General features: G+C 47.0%; 1 protein-coding gene across 2 annotated transcripts in view; it reads right to left on the bottom strand.

The window, feature by feature from the left end:
- Positions 1-529: 529 nt before the first annotated feature.
- The window catches only part of LOC143480689 (kelch-like protein 29), a 66447-nt gene continuing 51288 nt past the window's right edge, over positions 530-15688 (bottom strand). For both annotated transcript variants that reach the window (XM_076978487.1, XM_076978486.1), the window contains 5 exons: positions 14196-14378; positions 13272-13452; positions 6175-6368; positions 2656-2800; positions 530-928 (listed from right to left, as the gene is read on the bottom strand). In XM_076978487.1, the coding sequence (XP_076834602.1) occupies positions 745-928; positions 2656-2800; positions 6175-6368; positions 13272-13452; positions 14196-14378 (887 nt within the window). In that variant the 3' untranslated portion in view covers positions 530-744. The remainder of the gene's footprint in view (positions 929-2655; positions 2801-6174; positions 6369-13271; positions 13453-14195; positions 14379-15688) is intronic.

Below are 15688 nucleotides of genomic sequence, written 5' to 3' on the forward strand. Positions count from 1 at the left end.
CTGAATAAATAAACTAAACTTTTCCTCCATTGTTACCAAAATATGTCATTCACGTCATTCCACTTGGAGCTGAGCTGATTCTATCTGCACCAACAACAGAAAGGTAGAAGTAAACTGTTACACTGATGAATAAAACCTGACTGCATTTCTACTAAAAAAACAAAACAAAACAAACAAACAAACATTTATGGACAGTAAAAAAGGAGTCAAAGGAGTCAGTCAACAATGAACCAACACAAGTGACTGAAATTTGATCAGGAGAGAAAGAGAAGAGGAAGGGAGGAACAGAGAGAGAGAGCAGGTGTCTCCTCGAATTAAAATGGCAATGGAGCATTAAGACTAGTGCCTTGCCAGACCCCCAGTGCCAGCAGCATGAGGTGAGATGTGTTACCCGAAGGCGCCTCACGAAGACACCGAGCCTGTTTGCGCCAAACGGCAAAGATTAGCTTCTACATTCCTTATGGGTGAGAGTGGGAGAGGAGGAGGTGATGGAATAACAACATGAGAGACAGTTGAAGGAGATGAGACAGAAAGGAGAGAGAGAGAGAGAGAGAGAGAGAGAGAGAGAGAGAGAGAGAGAGAGAGAGAGAGTAGCAAAAGAGAGATTTCACAAAATGTGTCAGTGTGAGCCCTGGTAATGTGGGAGCACTGAGGGGGAGTGAGGGAGGGAGTGAGTGAGGGCACATGAGGGCGCTGGAGTGGTGGAGATGGCGGAATCCCATTGGCCCGCGTGGGGTCCAGGTGTCAGGCACTCTGGATGTACTTCTTGATGACCACGCAACCGTGCCGGAAGAGGGGGCAGGGCATGCTCTGCTGTAGGGTCCAGGTGTTGGTGCAGGGGTCAAAGGCCTCCATGTTCCCCAGAGCAGGGCCCTCACTGCTCACAAGTCCTCCTGTAGCGTAGATTTTCCCATCCAAGACCACAGCGCTGGATGGGGACAGAGAGAAGATCATGAGCAGCAGAGATGGTGTGGGGCAGCGAGGTGTGTGTGTGTGTGTGTGTGTGTGTGTGTGTGTGTGTGTGTGTGTGTGTGTGTGTGTGTGTGTGTTTTGGCGGGAGGTTGTTCCAGCTCCAGCTGTGCTCCCAAAACCTGTCTGCCCTGCATTGTTCACACAGTTCATACGGCAGACCTGCCTCTCACACCTGCCGCAGATCCTGCCGCAAGCCTCCATTAACAAGATGAGCTGGGTTAAGGCTCAGGATCAGCTGGGTTTGAGCTCAGGATCAGCTGGGTTTGAGCTCAGGATCAGCTGGGTTTGAGCTCAGGATCAGACGGGAACGGGCTCTGGATCAGCTGGGTAAGGGTTCAGGATCAGCTGGTTAAGGGTTCAGGATCAGATGGGTTAGGACTCAGAGCAGAATTCTACTGGGCGGTAGATCACTGCCCCTTAAAGTTATATGGAGCAGATGTACTCAATGAAGAATACGTTATTTACTTCACCATCTCCTGCTTTGTTAGTTTCACACCCTCAGTTTCAAAATGTCAGAAACTCTTAGTGGTGTGACTGGGATACAGATCCCGCGCTTCACAAAAACATGACAGATGTGTAGAGACATACGTGTGAACCACAAATGCACAGACCTACACACACATGCACGCATGCAGACAGATACACGCACATGCACGCATCTAAACCCATGTACAGACATGTGCACGCACACGGACGTCGACACAAATATAACGCATGCACACACATGTAGACATATGCACACACAGGTACACACAAATGTGCACAAAAACACATGTACGCAAACACCCAGACGTGTGGCGATGTTTTGGGTACGCTGCCGCTCTGTGGCTCATCCCTGCTTGATCTGGCAGTGAGCTAATTACTGTCTCTGCTGTGAATACCAATCAACAAAGGAAGATAGTGCAAAGCCCAACCCAGGGGACCAGAAATGAATTCTTATGTGTAGAAAGTCCCCTCCCCCCCCTCTCTTTTTGTCTTTCTTTTTTTACATTTCAACTGAAGCAACTTATCGCCTTAACCGTGAGATTTCTGCAGCTTTTCCACACTAGCTTTCTGGATGTCATTCCTCATTTTGGACATCATTTCTTACAGTATAAGCACAGAAATGTGGTTAGTGATATGGGACAAAAAAGTATTCCAGCTATTCCAGGATATTCCAGATTTTCAAGGATAAAAAAGTTTCCAGATGTTTCAGACATGTTTCATTTTTGCTCATCTAAAATTAACTAAATTAACCAAATTAACAGTACCTTTCATTTTTGCCAGAAAACCTGCCTGGGAGTTGAAATACTAAAATGTTTCACTACATTCAGGCATGAGTGGCTTTCACACAATTAGCAGTTAAAGGCTTTGACGTATCTGATGATATGAAAAGTGTCTGTACGGAGACAGTCAGGTGTGAACAAGAGGTCCTGATGCTTTTAACACCGTTGTTGATCTACTGTTTGGGTGCTCTGCCTCCAGACCAGGCTGTTCACACTCATGTATCTACTCAAGCAGGACACAACCACCCTGTGACGTGGACGGTATTCTTACTGATGTACTACATGCAGTGTGTCAAAGCCGCAGTCCATAATGCGGTCTTGAGAGAGTAAATGGATGCTGTCCAACAAGAGGTGTTAACATGTGAGAGCAGGAGTAAGCTAGAGCATCCTGGCTGGGGGGCGGGGCCTCTCTCCACACCTGCAGAACTGGCGGGACTGGTTCATGTTGGGTCCAGCTTTGATGTGACCCTTCTCCGGGTCATAGATGGTGGTGGCTCGCGCATACGCCCCTCCCAGGATGAAGATGAAGCCGTTGAGTGTTACAGCAGGAGCATACTTGTTGTCTGTACAGGGCACACATACACACACACACATACACACACACACATACACACACACACACACACACAAAGAAGAATGTATTGGAATTATAGACATTTGGTTTCAATGTTTAAGTAAGTTCTACATTTAGAACAAATACTGTCATCTGAGCCAATGAGCACTGAGCCAATGAGCACTGAGCCAATGAGCACTGAGCCAATGAAAGCTCATTTCAGAGAGAAGAGAATGATGGGGCCTCCATGTTTGGACGGCACACTCTCTCCTCCCGCTCTTTTCATCTGCTCGTTATGTGAACGGAGAAGCAGCAACACTGCACGGAGGAAGGCAGGAGGCCAGAGAGGAGCGGCTCACATCCATCACCAGGCCCACACCTCTCCTCCAGTGACGGAGGGCCCACGCCTATTCACTCCTTTTGGAGCAAATAAGCAGGAAAAAGAAGACATGAATAATTGATGAGGCAAGAAAAAATAACTGAATTACCATCACGCTCTCTACAACAGCTGTGATTTCAACCTCATCTGCCAGAGTAAAACTTATATATGGATAATTAAATTTCCTGCACTCTCAGTTCTGGAGAAGGAGCTCCTGAGGAGGTGTTGAATTAGGGCTGATACGGAAGCCCATATGCAAAACAGCAGAATTTGACTATTAATATTCAACAGAGTAGCCAAGTACATCCAGTGCGGTGTCCTGTGCGCCCTGTGGGTGGCGCTGCAGTCAGAGTGGGCCAAATCCTGGTTTTTGAGCTGGCCCAGTCATATATGCCGCAGTCTCCTGGGCTCAGCAAAGGTCACTCCTGCTTTAACCCCCTTTCAACACGCAGCTCTCTGCTTGACCGCACACGCGGGGGAAATCTGACGGTTTTTGTTTGTGTTTGGCCATCCTACACGACATGCTTTGTACCCCTGTTGAGCACCACAGTGTCAATCTGCTTTGTAGGGGTTGCAGCTGATAAAAAGGGATCCAAAGGAAGTCTCAGTCTCAGTCTCAGTCTCACTCTCTCTCTCTCTCTCTCTCTCTCTCTCTCTCTCTCTCTCTCTCTCTCTCTCTCTCTCTCTCTCTCTCTCTCTCTCTCTCTCTCTCTCTCTCTCTCTCTCTCTCTCTCTCTCTCTCTCTCTCTCTCTCTCTCTCTCTCTCTCTCTCTCTCTCTCTCTCTCTCTCTCTCTCTCTCTCTCTCTCTCTCTCTCTCTCTCTCTCTCTCTCTCTCTCTCTCCACAGACACAGCTTAAAAACCCATACCAAAGCTCGTCTCCCCTTTTCTCCACAGTTAGATGAAGTCGCTGAGTTCTGGTGTCACCTCCTTGTTGTCGCTAGCACTAGATGTTGGTGACGCAGCTCCACAGAGGGGTTTATTTACGTTCTAAATAGGCAGCACTAGCCCACACCCCACACCTTCCCAAAGCGCCTTTCTCCTGGGTGGACACTGGGGGCAGGGTTATGATCTGAGTGACAGGTGGACGCATGGCCTAGCATGAGCACGTCCACTCTAATACAGCTTGCAGGGTCCAAGGGTTGTGACCGGGTCCATCCACCATGGGACAAGACCCACACTGCAGCATTCAGTGTTCTGAACTCTCCGCTGCACCTTGGCATACTCTGCATTCTGAAGGGTTTTTTACCACTACCTGAATTCATTTGTTGACTTTTTACAGGGCGTAATGACAACATATTGCTCAATGAAGGGAGATTACATGTATCTATCTCAATGCATGCGATGCAACCTCTTTGAACTTATTGAAACACCTCATTGAAACACACACATGACTGCATGACAACCTTAATGCCAGCACCAAACTATACTATAATTATTGTTATACACATGGCAGGGCAATGAAAGCTTTCTGCAGAAGAAACTCATAATAATATAAATCATATTAACAATATATTAAAAGCCGTAAAAACGGCAGGAGTACGAGAGGCTCTGAGACGCGTGGCTGAGACACAGACCCTGCCACCGGGCTGCATACTTCATTACGTGTCTGCTGAAGTAGAGCCACACCACTTGACATGGCTAGGGCCCTCTACGGATCACAGAGCCCTTTAGCAGTAATCAGCGGAGCATGACTGCTCTTACACGGGCCGCTCCGTGGGAGGCCGTCCTTGCCGGGGGTTAATGTCAGCACACTCTCCGTGGTCCTCAACTCACCTGTTGCACAGTGACCCCTATCTGATGCACAAGAACGCTATGGCACCATCATCGAGGACACAATCAGATTCTCAAATATTTTACTTATTCTTTAGAGAATGCTTTTTGATCTGAATAATCTTTAGCAGAACAGAAAAGCAATTAAACATAATCTTTATAATGTTTTAGGTCATTTTTTTGATGTGAGATTTCCACACCATTTTAGATCAGATTAATAAAAGCCGTGTGGCGTTGCCTCCTGTCTGTCTCTCTTGTCTTCTTGAGCTGGAAGCTTCTGTAGGGTCTTGCTTGACCCGTCAGAATCATGCCAGAACTTAATTAAGTTCATTACATACTCATTACACATGCTAGCTACAAACCAGCTCTTCTGAAGTCCAGTCCAAGTTCAACATCCACGACTAGATTAGTATTATTTTATGACTGTCTCCTCAGTCATACTCTATGTCTTTGGTAACTATGGGGACATAGTATAAACTTTAATTGATGTTTTGACATCCACATTATTAAATGTAAGAAAAAAAAAACAGAGCTACTTCATCTGAATTATTCATGTGAGGTTGAACGAGTGAACGTCTTTGAGATCATAAGACCCAAAGACATTTACATTTTATTCCTCACAAAATGACAGACACCGGCAGTCACAAACATTCTCACGTCTATGAGCTGAAGCAGATGGCCAACCATAAGCTGCATTATGTAACGCCAACGTGAGAGTCAGAGGGAAGAGGGGCAGAAAACGTGAAAAACCTGGGGATTTCTCCAGCCCGAACATCCACTCAGTCCCTGCTATAAATGACAAGCACCTGAAGTGGCACATTCAGGGAAAACAAGAAACGGAGGCACTGCGAGAGCTGCAGTCCTGCAGCCATATGTAAAAGGTTGCTGGTCAAACACCGGCTAGCTTTGATTAGGCCTCCATCACCTGGTCCGGCAGCAGTGTGCTCGCTCGTGGGCATATGTGGGATTTAATAAAAGATGATGCCAAGTCACTGCATTCGTGTCATGGCGCTTTTAACACCCTACATCAACCTGTCTGTTTATTACTGAGCACAGGTTTAAAGCCAGAAAACAACCCCAGTGGAAATTTCTGAAAGGAAAAGGTCAGAGCTAGTCGGGAGTTGGATCTCGTTTAGTGACAGCCCCATTCCTACATATACCATTTGCATTTCCAAGCATGGAGAATCAAACCGAGGCGGCAGGGACATCAAAGGTCAACCGGGGTCATCGTACCTATCATGGGCGACTCGATGAAGCTCCAGGCGTTGGTCTGAGGCACGTAGGACTGCAACACACCCGCAGAGCGGCCAGCCTCGTTCACGCCGCCAAACACGTAGATCTTCCCCCGACACACAGTGGCTGCGGCTGAGTGCACAGACCTGGGCAGGTGTGATACCGTCTCCCATTGGTTAGTGATGGTGTCGTACCTGGAGAGACAGAGAGGAGGTCACTGGTTAGTGATGGTGTCGTACCTGGTGGAGCAGAGCAGAGATCATTGGTATTGTCCACAGTGTCCATGTCTTACAGCCAGATAAAGTGGACGCATGACATGCAAATTAAAACACAGCATGGAACACAGCATGACAAGAGATTTGATTATCAAGAAAGCGAAGAGATTAAATAATGTTTTAACGTCTGTTCCAGATGAAAACTGGACTGTCCACAAATGGACCTGGTGCAGTCTTGGGACTGGTGGTGTGTATATAATATTTATTTATTCTTGTATGAATTTTATCATTATTTTTTTCCTTAGTTAGAAGAAATTTACCTCAAATCATGCCCAGATTCCTTCACCAAATTCACAGGTCAGTGCCCTTACACTGTGCAACACTTCCATTCTTAACTGTCATTATTTGTATGTAAACAGCTAAGGAAATACATTAAGGGAAACGTCTGAGCCTGGCAAACAGACTCAAATCAATTCTCTTCCCCCATGGAATTTAGTTACACCCTCTCTAGCTGGAGGCGAAAATGAATATACCTGCATCCATTTTTAAGGTCATTTAAATGCCAAAAATACATGGACAGACACTGTTAGTGTCTGAGCCCGCAAGGTAACATCATTAAATTTCACTCTAGGTTCCTCCTTATCTAATCCTGTGGCATGCAGTCTCAGGTCAGTGCAGATGCTATGTGTGGACTGTGCAATCCGATACAAGTCATGGCTCTGACTGAGGACCTGTGCAGTCCAGATTCCAAACTGAGATCCCGCACTCAATCCTAGAGGAAGGCCTTTGGGGAGAATCAGACTGGGCTGAGGAGATTGCCTGTTAGCGGGGTGAAAATTGAGCAGGGAGAGTGACTGAGCCGGGCTCACCGAGTCAGACCATTATCAGTCTTAATAGGAGCGCTGAGAGCCCAGTTTGGAGCCAAAAAAGTCTACAGATGAGCCCATTCTATTTATGGCACATTTAAGAGATATAGAGGGGTTTTAAGGGTCAGAGGCTGATCTCTGCTCCTCCAGAGAAGGACTATCCAGGACTTGGAGATCAACCTCCAGCTGTATGGAGGCCCAAAGGAATTAAGCAATCTTGAAATGACAAAGAGTCACGCGCTGGATCAGGCAGCGGCAGCTGCAAACAGTGGATCCCCTACGTATGACAAACTGGGCCGCTGGTGGAATGGCACAAGCAGATGGCGAGCACACACACGAGAGCCCCTGCCTCCTTCTCGGAGCTCGTGGAGAACAGCGCGACGTCATTGTCAGCTCAGCGGCTCATGGCAGAGGCCATTAATTACACAGAGGGAGTGTGTTATCAGTTGACTTCTGCCGCTTTATTTTAATGACTTTTACAGTGTCGTGCAGGAAGGACCTAATTATGTGAAATAATGGCTTTGAGTTGTTTTTTTAACAAATGTTACAGCTTGACATAATAAATGATGTTACTAAAAGGTGAGTTTTTACCCAGAACTGATGGTTGTGATTCTACTATCTGTAATTCAAAGGAGAAAGATAAAGGCATATACAGGGATCCAGATGTACTTTAACCCAAATAATGCACCACTTTGCCCAAATTAAAATTTAATTGCAGAGAGGATTTTTGTCATAATCCGATTATGACAGTTTCAAGATGAGCTCAATTAGAGGAAACTTATCAAGCATCGTCTCCCCAGAACGCCATGATAAAAACTTCATATGGTTATTACATTTTTGCATTACTTTCATAAATATCAAGTAGTACTACTGTGGTTTAAAAAATCAGCTAGTAGAGGGAGTGGAGTGCAGTGGATCACTTATAAGGACTGTGTGTCTCACTCAACATAGTACTGCCAGAGACGTGGTGCAGTGCTGTAGGTCAGGATTAGGAAGCTACACCTGTCCTCGTGGTGCCCAACACGCATCAAGCTGTAGTGAGCAGTCATCGAACCAACCGTCTCTGGGGAAATGCAACCCCCCCCCCCACTTCACCTTTCACCTTGTCATGGGGCATCAAACAAGCACTTAAAGAAGTGCACCCAAGAGTGCTGGGCCAGACAGCTGGTCTGGGGCTGGGGGGCATGCAGCCACCGGGTCAACTCTGGAATGGTCAGACACTGCGTGAAATACCCAGCGAGCTGACACCTGCCCCGTGGGCTGGCCCGTCATCTCCTCAGCACTCTTTGTGGTTCAGGTTGGCCAAACTCAAGACACCCATGTTGGCATATCTTAATCTATGATTTCCTGATGGTCTACTTTACACCAGAGGATTTAATAACATCTTAGTGACCATAAAAGCCTCTTAAGCCATCTATCCAATGCCGAACCCCCTTGAGAAATCACCCCCCTCAAAAAAGAACCCTAATGCATTCCGAAATAAACTCTCTAATCAACACAGAGTTTTAATTACAAAACGGGACAGCCTAATAGCACTCTAAATTAATTAAATCTCTTCCTATTCCCTGAGACAAAAATCAAACATTCTTACAGGCTCAATATACATCAACAGCAAACAAAGAGCTCCCACTTCACTCAACAGGCGGAAACTAGTGTGCTGGAGTAAATTGGGCTTGCCGACGTCCTCCAATCTGAATGGCAGGACGAGCTATAGGACGAACTCCATGGTGCGTGGGCATGCGCTGTTGCCAAGCCGACTGAGGTGACGCTCACTGCACCCGTCAGCCGCCCATAGGACAGCTTGAAACACATCTGCATTATGGCATCCCTCTCGTTAGCTGAACGTGGATCGGTCCGGCTGGCTGGCACACGGCAGGCTGCTCCAAACGTGTTCATGTGTGCGCATCTGTTAGCATATCTTCATGCATCCATTAGCATACATCCTTCTTGTGGTCATCAGCAAAGTCAAAAAGAACGAGGAAGATCATCAGAGAGACGGCAGGACTCAGGCTCTTGGAAGTATCTTGTCCAAGCTGTAGCACTGACGGTCATGTTTTTCCTCATGTACACGCAGTGACCACACTTACGCTTGGAACAGCGGTGTCTGTTCCAACCAGGCCAAGGTTGCCACGCAAGATCCCCAACAAACTAACTCATTTCTGAGCAGCTTCCTCATGTGGAAAGGCAGAGAGAAGGAGAAACAGTGAGAGACAGACAGACAGAAAAAAGAGGGAGACTGTATTTGTCTAGGGCACCTTGAGATTCAGGCAGGCATGAGAGAACAGTAAGAAGAGATGAAGTAAGAAGAAGGCTGGCCCACATAAATATGACACATCACATCTTGGGCCTAATAAGATATATAATATGCTGCAAAATTGTAAGATTAGTTTTGGAGTCCAGTGGGTTTGGTGGGCAGCAAGAGCTTCTGACCTGCAGCTCCTCCGGCATCATTATTGGGACACAGCCCTGTGGGGGCTGGAGTGGGTACGAGAGGCACGCAAGCAGTGAACTCTGAGCTGCGCCACGCACACATGCCTGGAGCCAAGCTCAGCCCACTCCATAAATATGGCTTCTCAGACTGCACATGGACTTCCTGCCTCAAGGTTATGCTCTCTCTCCGTGCTTGGCTGCCTCCGTGAGCTGCTGCCTCCTCCTCTCTGTGTTCCACACGTTGGCCTGTGGGTGTGCCTGATCAATAGCTTCCAATCTGATCTCATTATACATTTCCGCAAAATTCATTCAAGACAGTCATGTACTCGGCATTTCTTATCTGATACACAGCCGGCCTTGAGCCTGGGCACGCCCCAAAGCACCCGAGACCCACTCGTGTGCTTGTGTGTAGAAGGATGCGTGTTCATGATGTACATGAGTGTCTGTAAAGATTACACTTTGGGTGGTTATGCCTGGTACACAACTGATGCTGGATGTTATGGGCTAAGGAACATAACTGGACAGACAGCAAACTCTTACACAAACTTGATGCACTATCTACTAATTTGTTTATGGAATGTCAAGAAGGTCAGGCCTCGAAAAGCTGGAGTATCATCCACTGACAGCTGAAGTTAATGAATCAAGATAGTCATGGTGAAGACTTGTATTATAGGCAACAGGGTGGTACAATAATAGTGCAGAAGACTTTATTAAGATTAGATTTTTATGGTAAATTAAGTTAATAATTTAAGTTCTTCAAAATGGACAGGAAAATATCCCATGTTTGTTTTCTGGTTTTCCTATTTGTGTATTGAGACCGCATGGGAATATCATCCAAGCCTTTTTGCCATTTTTGTCAGATTGTCAGATCACTTTTCTCATTCTGCACACTGAGCGTCTTTACGGCAGTGATCCGAGTGAGGCTCCAACTGTCTTTACAGCTGCGTGACTGTCTATGCAACCGAGCCACTTGGGAATTCACCTGAAATCCTCCCCGTAAAAACGGGCAGTGTTTCCTCAAGTAACTTGGTTGTTTTCAGAGGTGTATCTAGCAGCAGAGGTTCATTGAAGCTGGATGAAGCTGATGTCCTGCAGAGCAGAAGGTGGCGAGAGCCACTAGTGCGGTGAGGGGAGAGTGGGGCGGAGGGAGACGCGCTCGTTTCAACAGCAAGCGTGAGGCCAAAAGAGACTTTCAATTAGGCAAACTGTCAGAAATGGTTGCCACCACTTTAGCTGTTTCGGCTCAGCGTTGCGGCTCCAAACGCGCTGGTGCCCGTCTGAAAGGAGCTGCCTAGATCTGCACGGAGGGCTCAGAGAGAGAGAGAGATGGAGAGAGAGGGAGGGAGAGAGAGAGAGAGGAGGGGAGAGAGAGATAAAGGGAGAGAGAGAGAGAAAGAGAGAGAGAGAGAGAGAGAGAGAGAGAGAGAGAGAGAGAGAGAGAGCAGGGTGATGGAGCAGGAGGAAGAGGAATTATCAGCGCCTTTAATCCGTGGTGTGGTGGGCTGGCACGGCAGGGTGCACTATCTCAGCAGGGCATGATGCGAGCGGGCTTGGGCCGGCTCTGGGAGCCCATGGCCCAGCATGCCGGCTTCCGAACACAACCACCGTGCTTAATGATTCCTTTGTAGAGCAGATCGGGAACGACCGACGTACCCCCCCCCCCCCCCCCCCCCCTGAATTCAAAACAATCGCAAAGCCTTCAACTGAGGGTTGTGGGAAAATTCGATAATTCTCAAGGAAAAGCCTGCATAAAATGCAACATATGTACTGTATGGCTCACAGGGAGAGTTCATTTAGATATTAGCCAGGAAGATTTAGATTTTATAAGAGAATAGATAATAATAGCATAAAATAGGCTATACCTTAATTCCTTGATGACTTATGTCTTTGATCACACATGGTATTTTAATTGACTTTTGATCTTATGGACTGAGATGGCACAGAGAAATGAGATCTTGTCTGTGTTATGATAAGAAGTCATGCAGAGAGAAGTAACTCTCCCAGCACAAGAGGCTTCTTCCTGGAGCTCAGCAGGCACAACAGCTACTGTATATGGGTGAAAGTGGGACTGTGCACAGAATCCACCTTCAAAGACCAAATAAACCGTAAGACCTGGTAATAACACTAGAGTAGGGAACATCCTTGGCATAATCACAGATCTTCCATGGCCAGCCTGAGGCTTCCCTCTAGGGGTGTGGTATTTCAAAATGGCAAAAGGTTAGAGCTGCCTGAATGTGATCAAGCTGTCTGAACGTGTCCAGCCGACACACATACTGGCAGCCTGATGAGCAGAGAGTAGGAGGGATACTAACCAGGCCTGACGATGAGGCCTTTCCTTCTGGGGAGCCCATCTCAGCACTCTAGGGGGTAGTTTACGCCCCATGTGTTTGGATCTCAACCACAGGACAGAATATATACGGTATATATTGCTGTATAAATAGGAGCCTGAATTATCACGTAATTAGTGTAGAGGGAAATGAAGTGAGGGAGAAAGAGAGGTAGAAAGTGAGAGAGAGAGAGAAGGATGAGAGAGAGAGGGAAAGAAGCAGGATGAGAGAGAGAGAGAGGGAGAGAGAGACACACACACACAGCTACACACATTACCCTGCAATTGATTAGAAATATTGCCTCCCCTAAGAATGGCCCGTTAGTGGCCTTGAGAAAGAGACAGATTGAAGACATAATTCTGAGCAGAGGAGATTTCATGGTCAGGAGCATGAAACTGAAGGCAAGATGGATGTCAGGCTACAAAACAGGAGGCAGAGAGAGAGCCCGGTATCCCAGTCGAGCAGCTCCGAACATCAACCCAAGCTCCGCTCTGTAACCAATGACTCCCCCATTGCTCTGTCAATTAACTAGTGACTCATGCAAATCCACTGCAAGCCAGACGTCTGGAGTGGGCAATATATGATTCTGGATGGGTCTATAGACAAGGCCAGTCAATTCCAGGGCTGTGCTGTGTCTCTTTGAGAGAGATGCGAATAAATGCAAGATTGCAGATAGAATGGCAAAGCCTAGAGCACAAACACACCAAACGAACAGCGCTGCTTTCAGAGGGAGACGGGGCTATTTTTATCGTGCCTGTCCATTCAACAGGAAAACGCACTACCATAAGCAAGAAACAAGCACATCAAAAGTTTGCAAGGAGCATTGCCAAAAGCAAGAGAGCATTTTGTTAATCATGAGCAGGAAATTAATTTTTTTCCCTCTACCATTTCCTATTATCATCCATGTTTCCCATTTTTTCAAAAGCAGAGTTTTAATTTACTTGGCACAAAGCTAATGAGGGAAACACTCTGGACTGAGAAACCCTGCTACACACCCGTAAACGTTTGTTATAGCCATAGTACGAGCAGCAGTTTTCAAAGCAAAATGTGATCTAATCTGTGCGATGCACTTGTACCGTAGTCACCTGTCCCTGAAACGTTTCCCACAATCCCCCAGTAGAGATCTAATTATCAGATCAGCCACCAGCTCTGAAAAAGCTGACCATGCACTTATCTGCAATGCATAATGGCTTCTGCTAGCATGTTTAATTTAGATGTAGGTGTATGTGTGTGTGTGTGTGTGTGTCCAGCCATCATACCTTTCTACGTTATCCAGGTTCCCGGCCACCCCAAGACCTCCAATGGTGTACAGCTTGCCATCATAAACCACGCTGTTGTGACGACATCGGGGGACTGTCATTCGAGACACCAGGTTCCAATTATCCAGCAGGGACATGTAACACCACACGTCTGACAGCATGACTCCTGACTCCATTCCACCTGGAGAAGGTGCAAAGCCCAAACAAAAATGACTGCTCAAGTCTCCATTTACACCTCCCTGCTCTGAAAGCCATCAGACTGCCTCACACACCTGCTCTAATACAGGACTGCCCCCCCTCCACCCCAAAATAAAAGCCTGTTAAAAAAAATGATCACTGTGAAGTGTGAGTAGTGGCATTTTGCTGCTAAAATATACATTTATGGCACAAGTCTTTTTAAAACACCACACACATTTTGATAGGCCTCACTATTTAGTAACTAATTAAAAACATAGAAAAAATGTCTCCAGTTAGAGATGGTGAAAGCTACAGTCCTGTGGGCTTGTGGACTACCTGCTATGCTGTATCACAGCCCTCCTCAGTGTGCTCAGACAGCATCCTGCACGGGGATCTTAGCAGATATCTGATTGGCTTATGCACCATACTGTCCTTTCACACCAGTGAAATTTTTGGCCAATTACACTTCGGTGGGCGGCGCATGGCACGGCTGAAACTCCAGCGTGAATTCAACCGGAGGGGAACCAGGAATGATGCTTTCGCTGAGACAGTCACCCGGGAGCTATGTTTAGTGCCATAATACTGACTGATTCTGTTTTTAAAAAATGAAATAAGAAACAAAAACCAACAGCAGGCAGTGTGGGATGTTCAGAACGCCCCTGCAGTAGCACAGCAAGCTGGGCTAAATATAAAAGCAACGGTGGGCTGCTCCCCGTACGGCTAGTGACACGGAGACAGTTTGATTACCTGACAGGTAGATATTATCCCCTGCTGAAATGACTGAGAAGAACTCGCGGTCGTAGAAAGGCAAGCTGGCCAGGGGGTACCACTTGTTGTTCTGGGGGTTGAAGCACGTGACGGCCGTCAGCGAGCGCTGGCTCATGCCGGTGACCTGTCTCCCCCCCACCAGCACTATCACCTCAGCAACCCCTACAGTACAAGGCAGAGTGAGAAAAAAGCAAAATACATTTTAAATCCATAAAAAAAAGAAAAAAATATAATAACATATATATAACAGCGCACACGCAGTGCTTTTTCAGGGTTTTTGACATTTTGAGTGGACGGAGGAGCCTGAAGCCAGTTGCAGCAGAAGTACATTTTACTGTATTTAAAAGGCTGACAATCTTGCCTAGGATGTTTTTTTAAATGAATTATGCATATGTTGCTCAGGAGAGAGAGGGAATACCGCCTCCGCACCACTTTCTTCACATGGCTGGTATGGGCCTCAGAGCTGCCGTTTACGGACAGCCGTGTAGAGCAAAACGACAAAAAGAAGGCAAACAACTACCCAACGACATCATCCACGGCCGCCGAGGGAAAGCTTCACGTAATCACTGAAACGAATAGAGAGAGCGTCAGTCTCAAGCAGCTAGCGCCGAGAAGACCAGGGACGCAAAATAGACCCAAAACCACCAGCTTAGACCAAACTCAGCACTGGCTAAACTTTAGGATGCATGCAACTACTGCTGTGACCCACTAATATATTTATTTAGGCAATGATAAAGCTGCGCATTCGCTTTGTGGCGATTCTTGTCTGTGGGCTGCGGGGCTCAGTTAGTTTGATTACCCAGCAAGATTTTATCCCCGAGTGTTTGGATTAAAATTCATGACATCCATTCCTCCTTCAAGCCCAGAGGGCCAGGGCAGGGGGGATCAGCCCTTTAGAGCAAGAGAAAATGAAATGGCAATGTTCACTACAGAAGAAAGCAGAATCATGCGAATGGAGCTCAGCTCTGTAAAAGGACGATTCCTCTTCTGTCATATCGTTCTTTCTATCAGCGGTCTTCCAGAAAAAAAAAAAAAAATCACACGTTCTGAAATCACCCTGTTTGTAAAGCTCTGTGTACCACAAGATGTATTCCTGCACAGGCGGAGAATATCAGGCCCGTACGCTACTGCAAAAAATTTATATGACTGGCGTGCCCATCTGCGTGCAGGCTGCTTCAGTCTTCACATGCCTGGCATAGTCACAAGGCTAAGGCTCAACTACAGCGTGACCCAGCTGCTTCTGGAAGTGCTCCAGCCTATGGAGGCACGCTGCCTTTAGGGCACAGAAACGCCAGCGCCTAACTGGCAAATGCTGCCCATTCTTTACACATTGGGACCAGGGGAACGGCCACCTCCATCCATCAAGTGCCTCACGACAGCCGTGCGAGGGAGGTCTGATCGCTGTCCGCCAACGGCTGGCTCTGCCCGCCTTTCACCCTTCCGCTGCTGTCCTCGGCGACACTGGCACGTGT

This window comes from Brachyhypopomus gauderio, chromosome 17, assembly GCF_052324685.1.
Source record: "Brachyhypopomus gauderio isolate BG-103 chromosome 17, BGAUD_0.2, whole genome shotgun sequence".
NCBI lineage: Eukaryota > Metazoa > Chordata > Actinopteri > Gymnotiformes > Hypopomidae > Brachyhypopomus > Brachyhypopomus gauderio.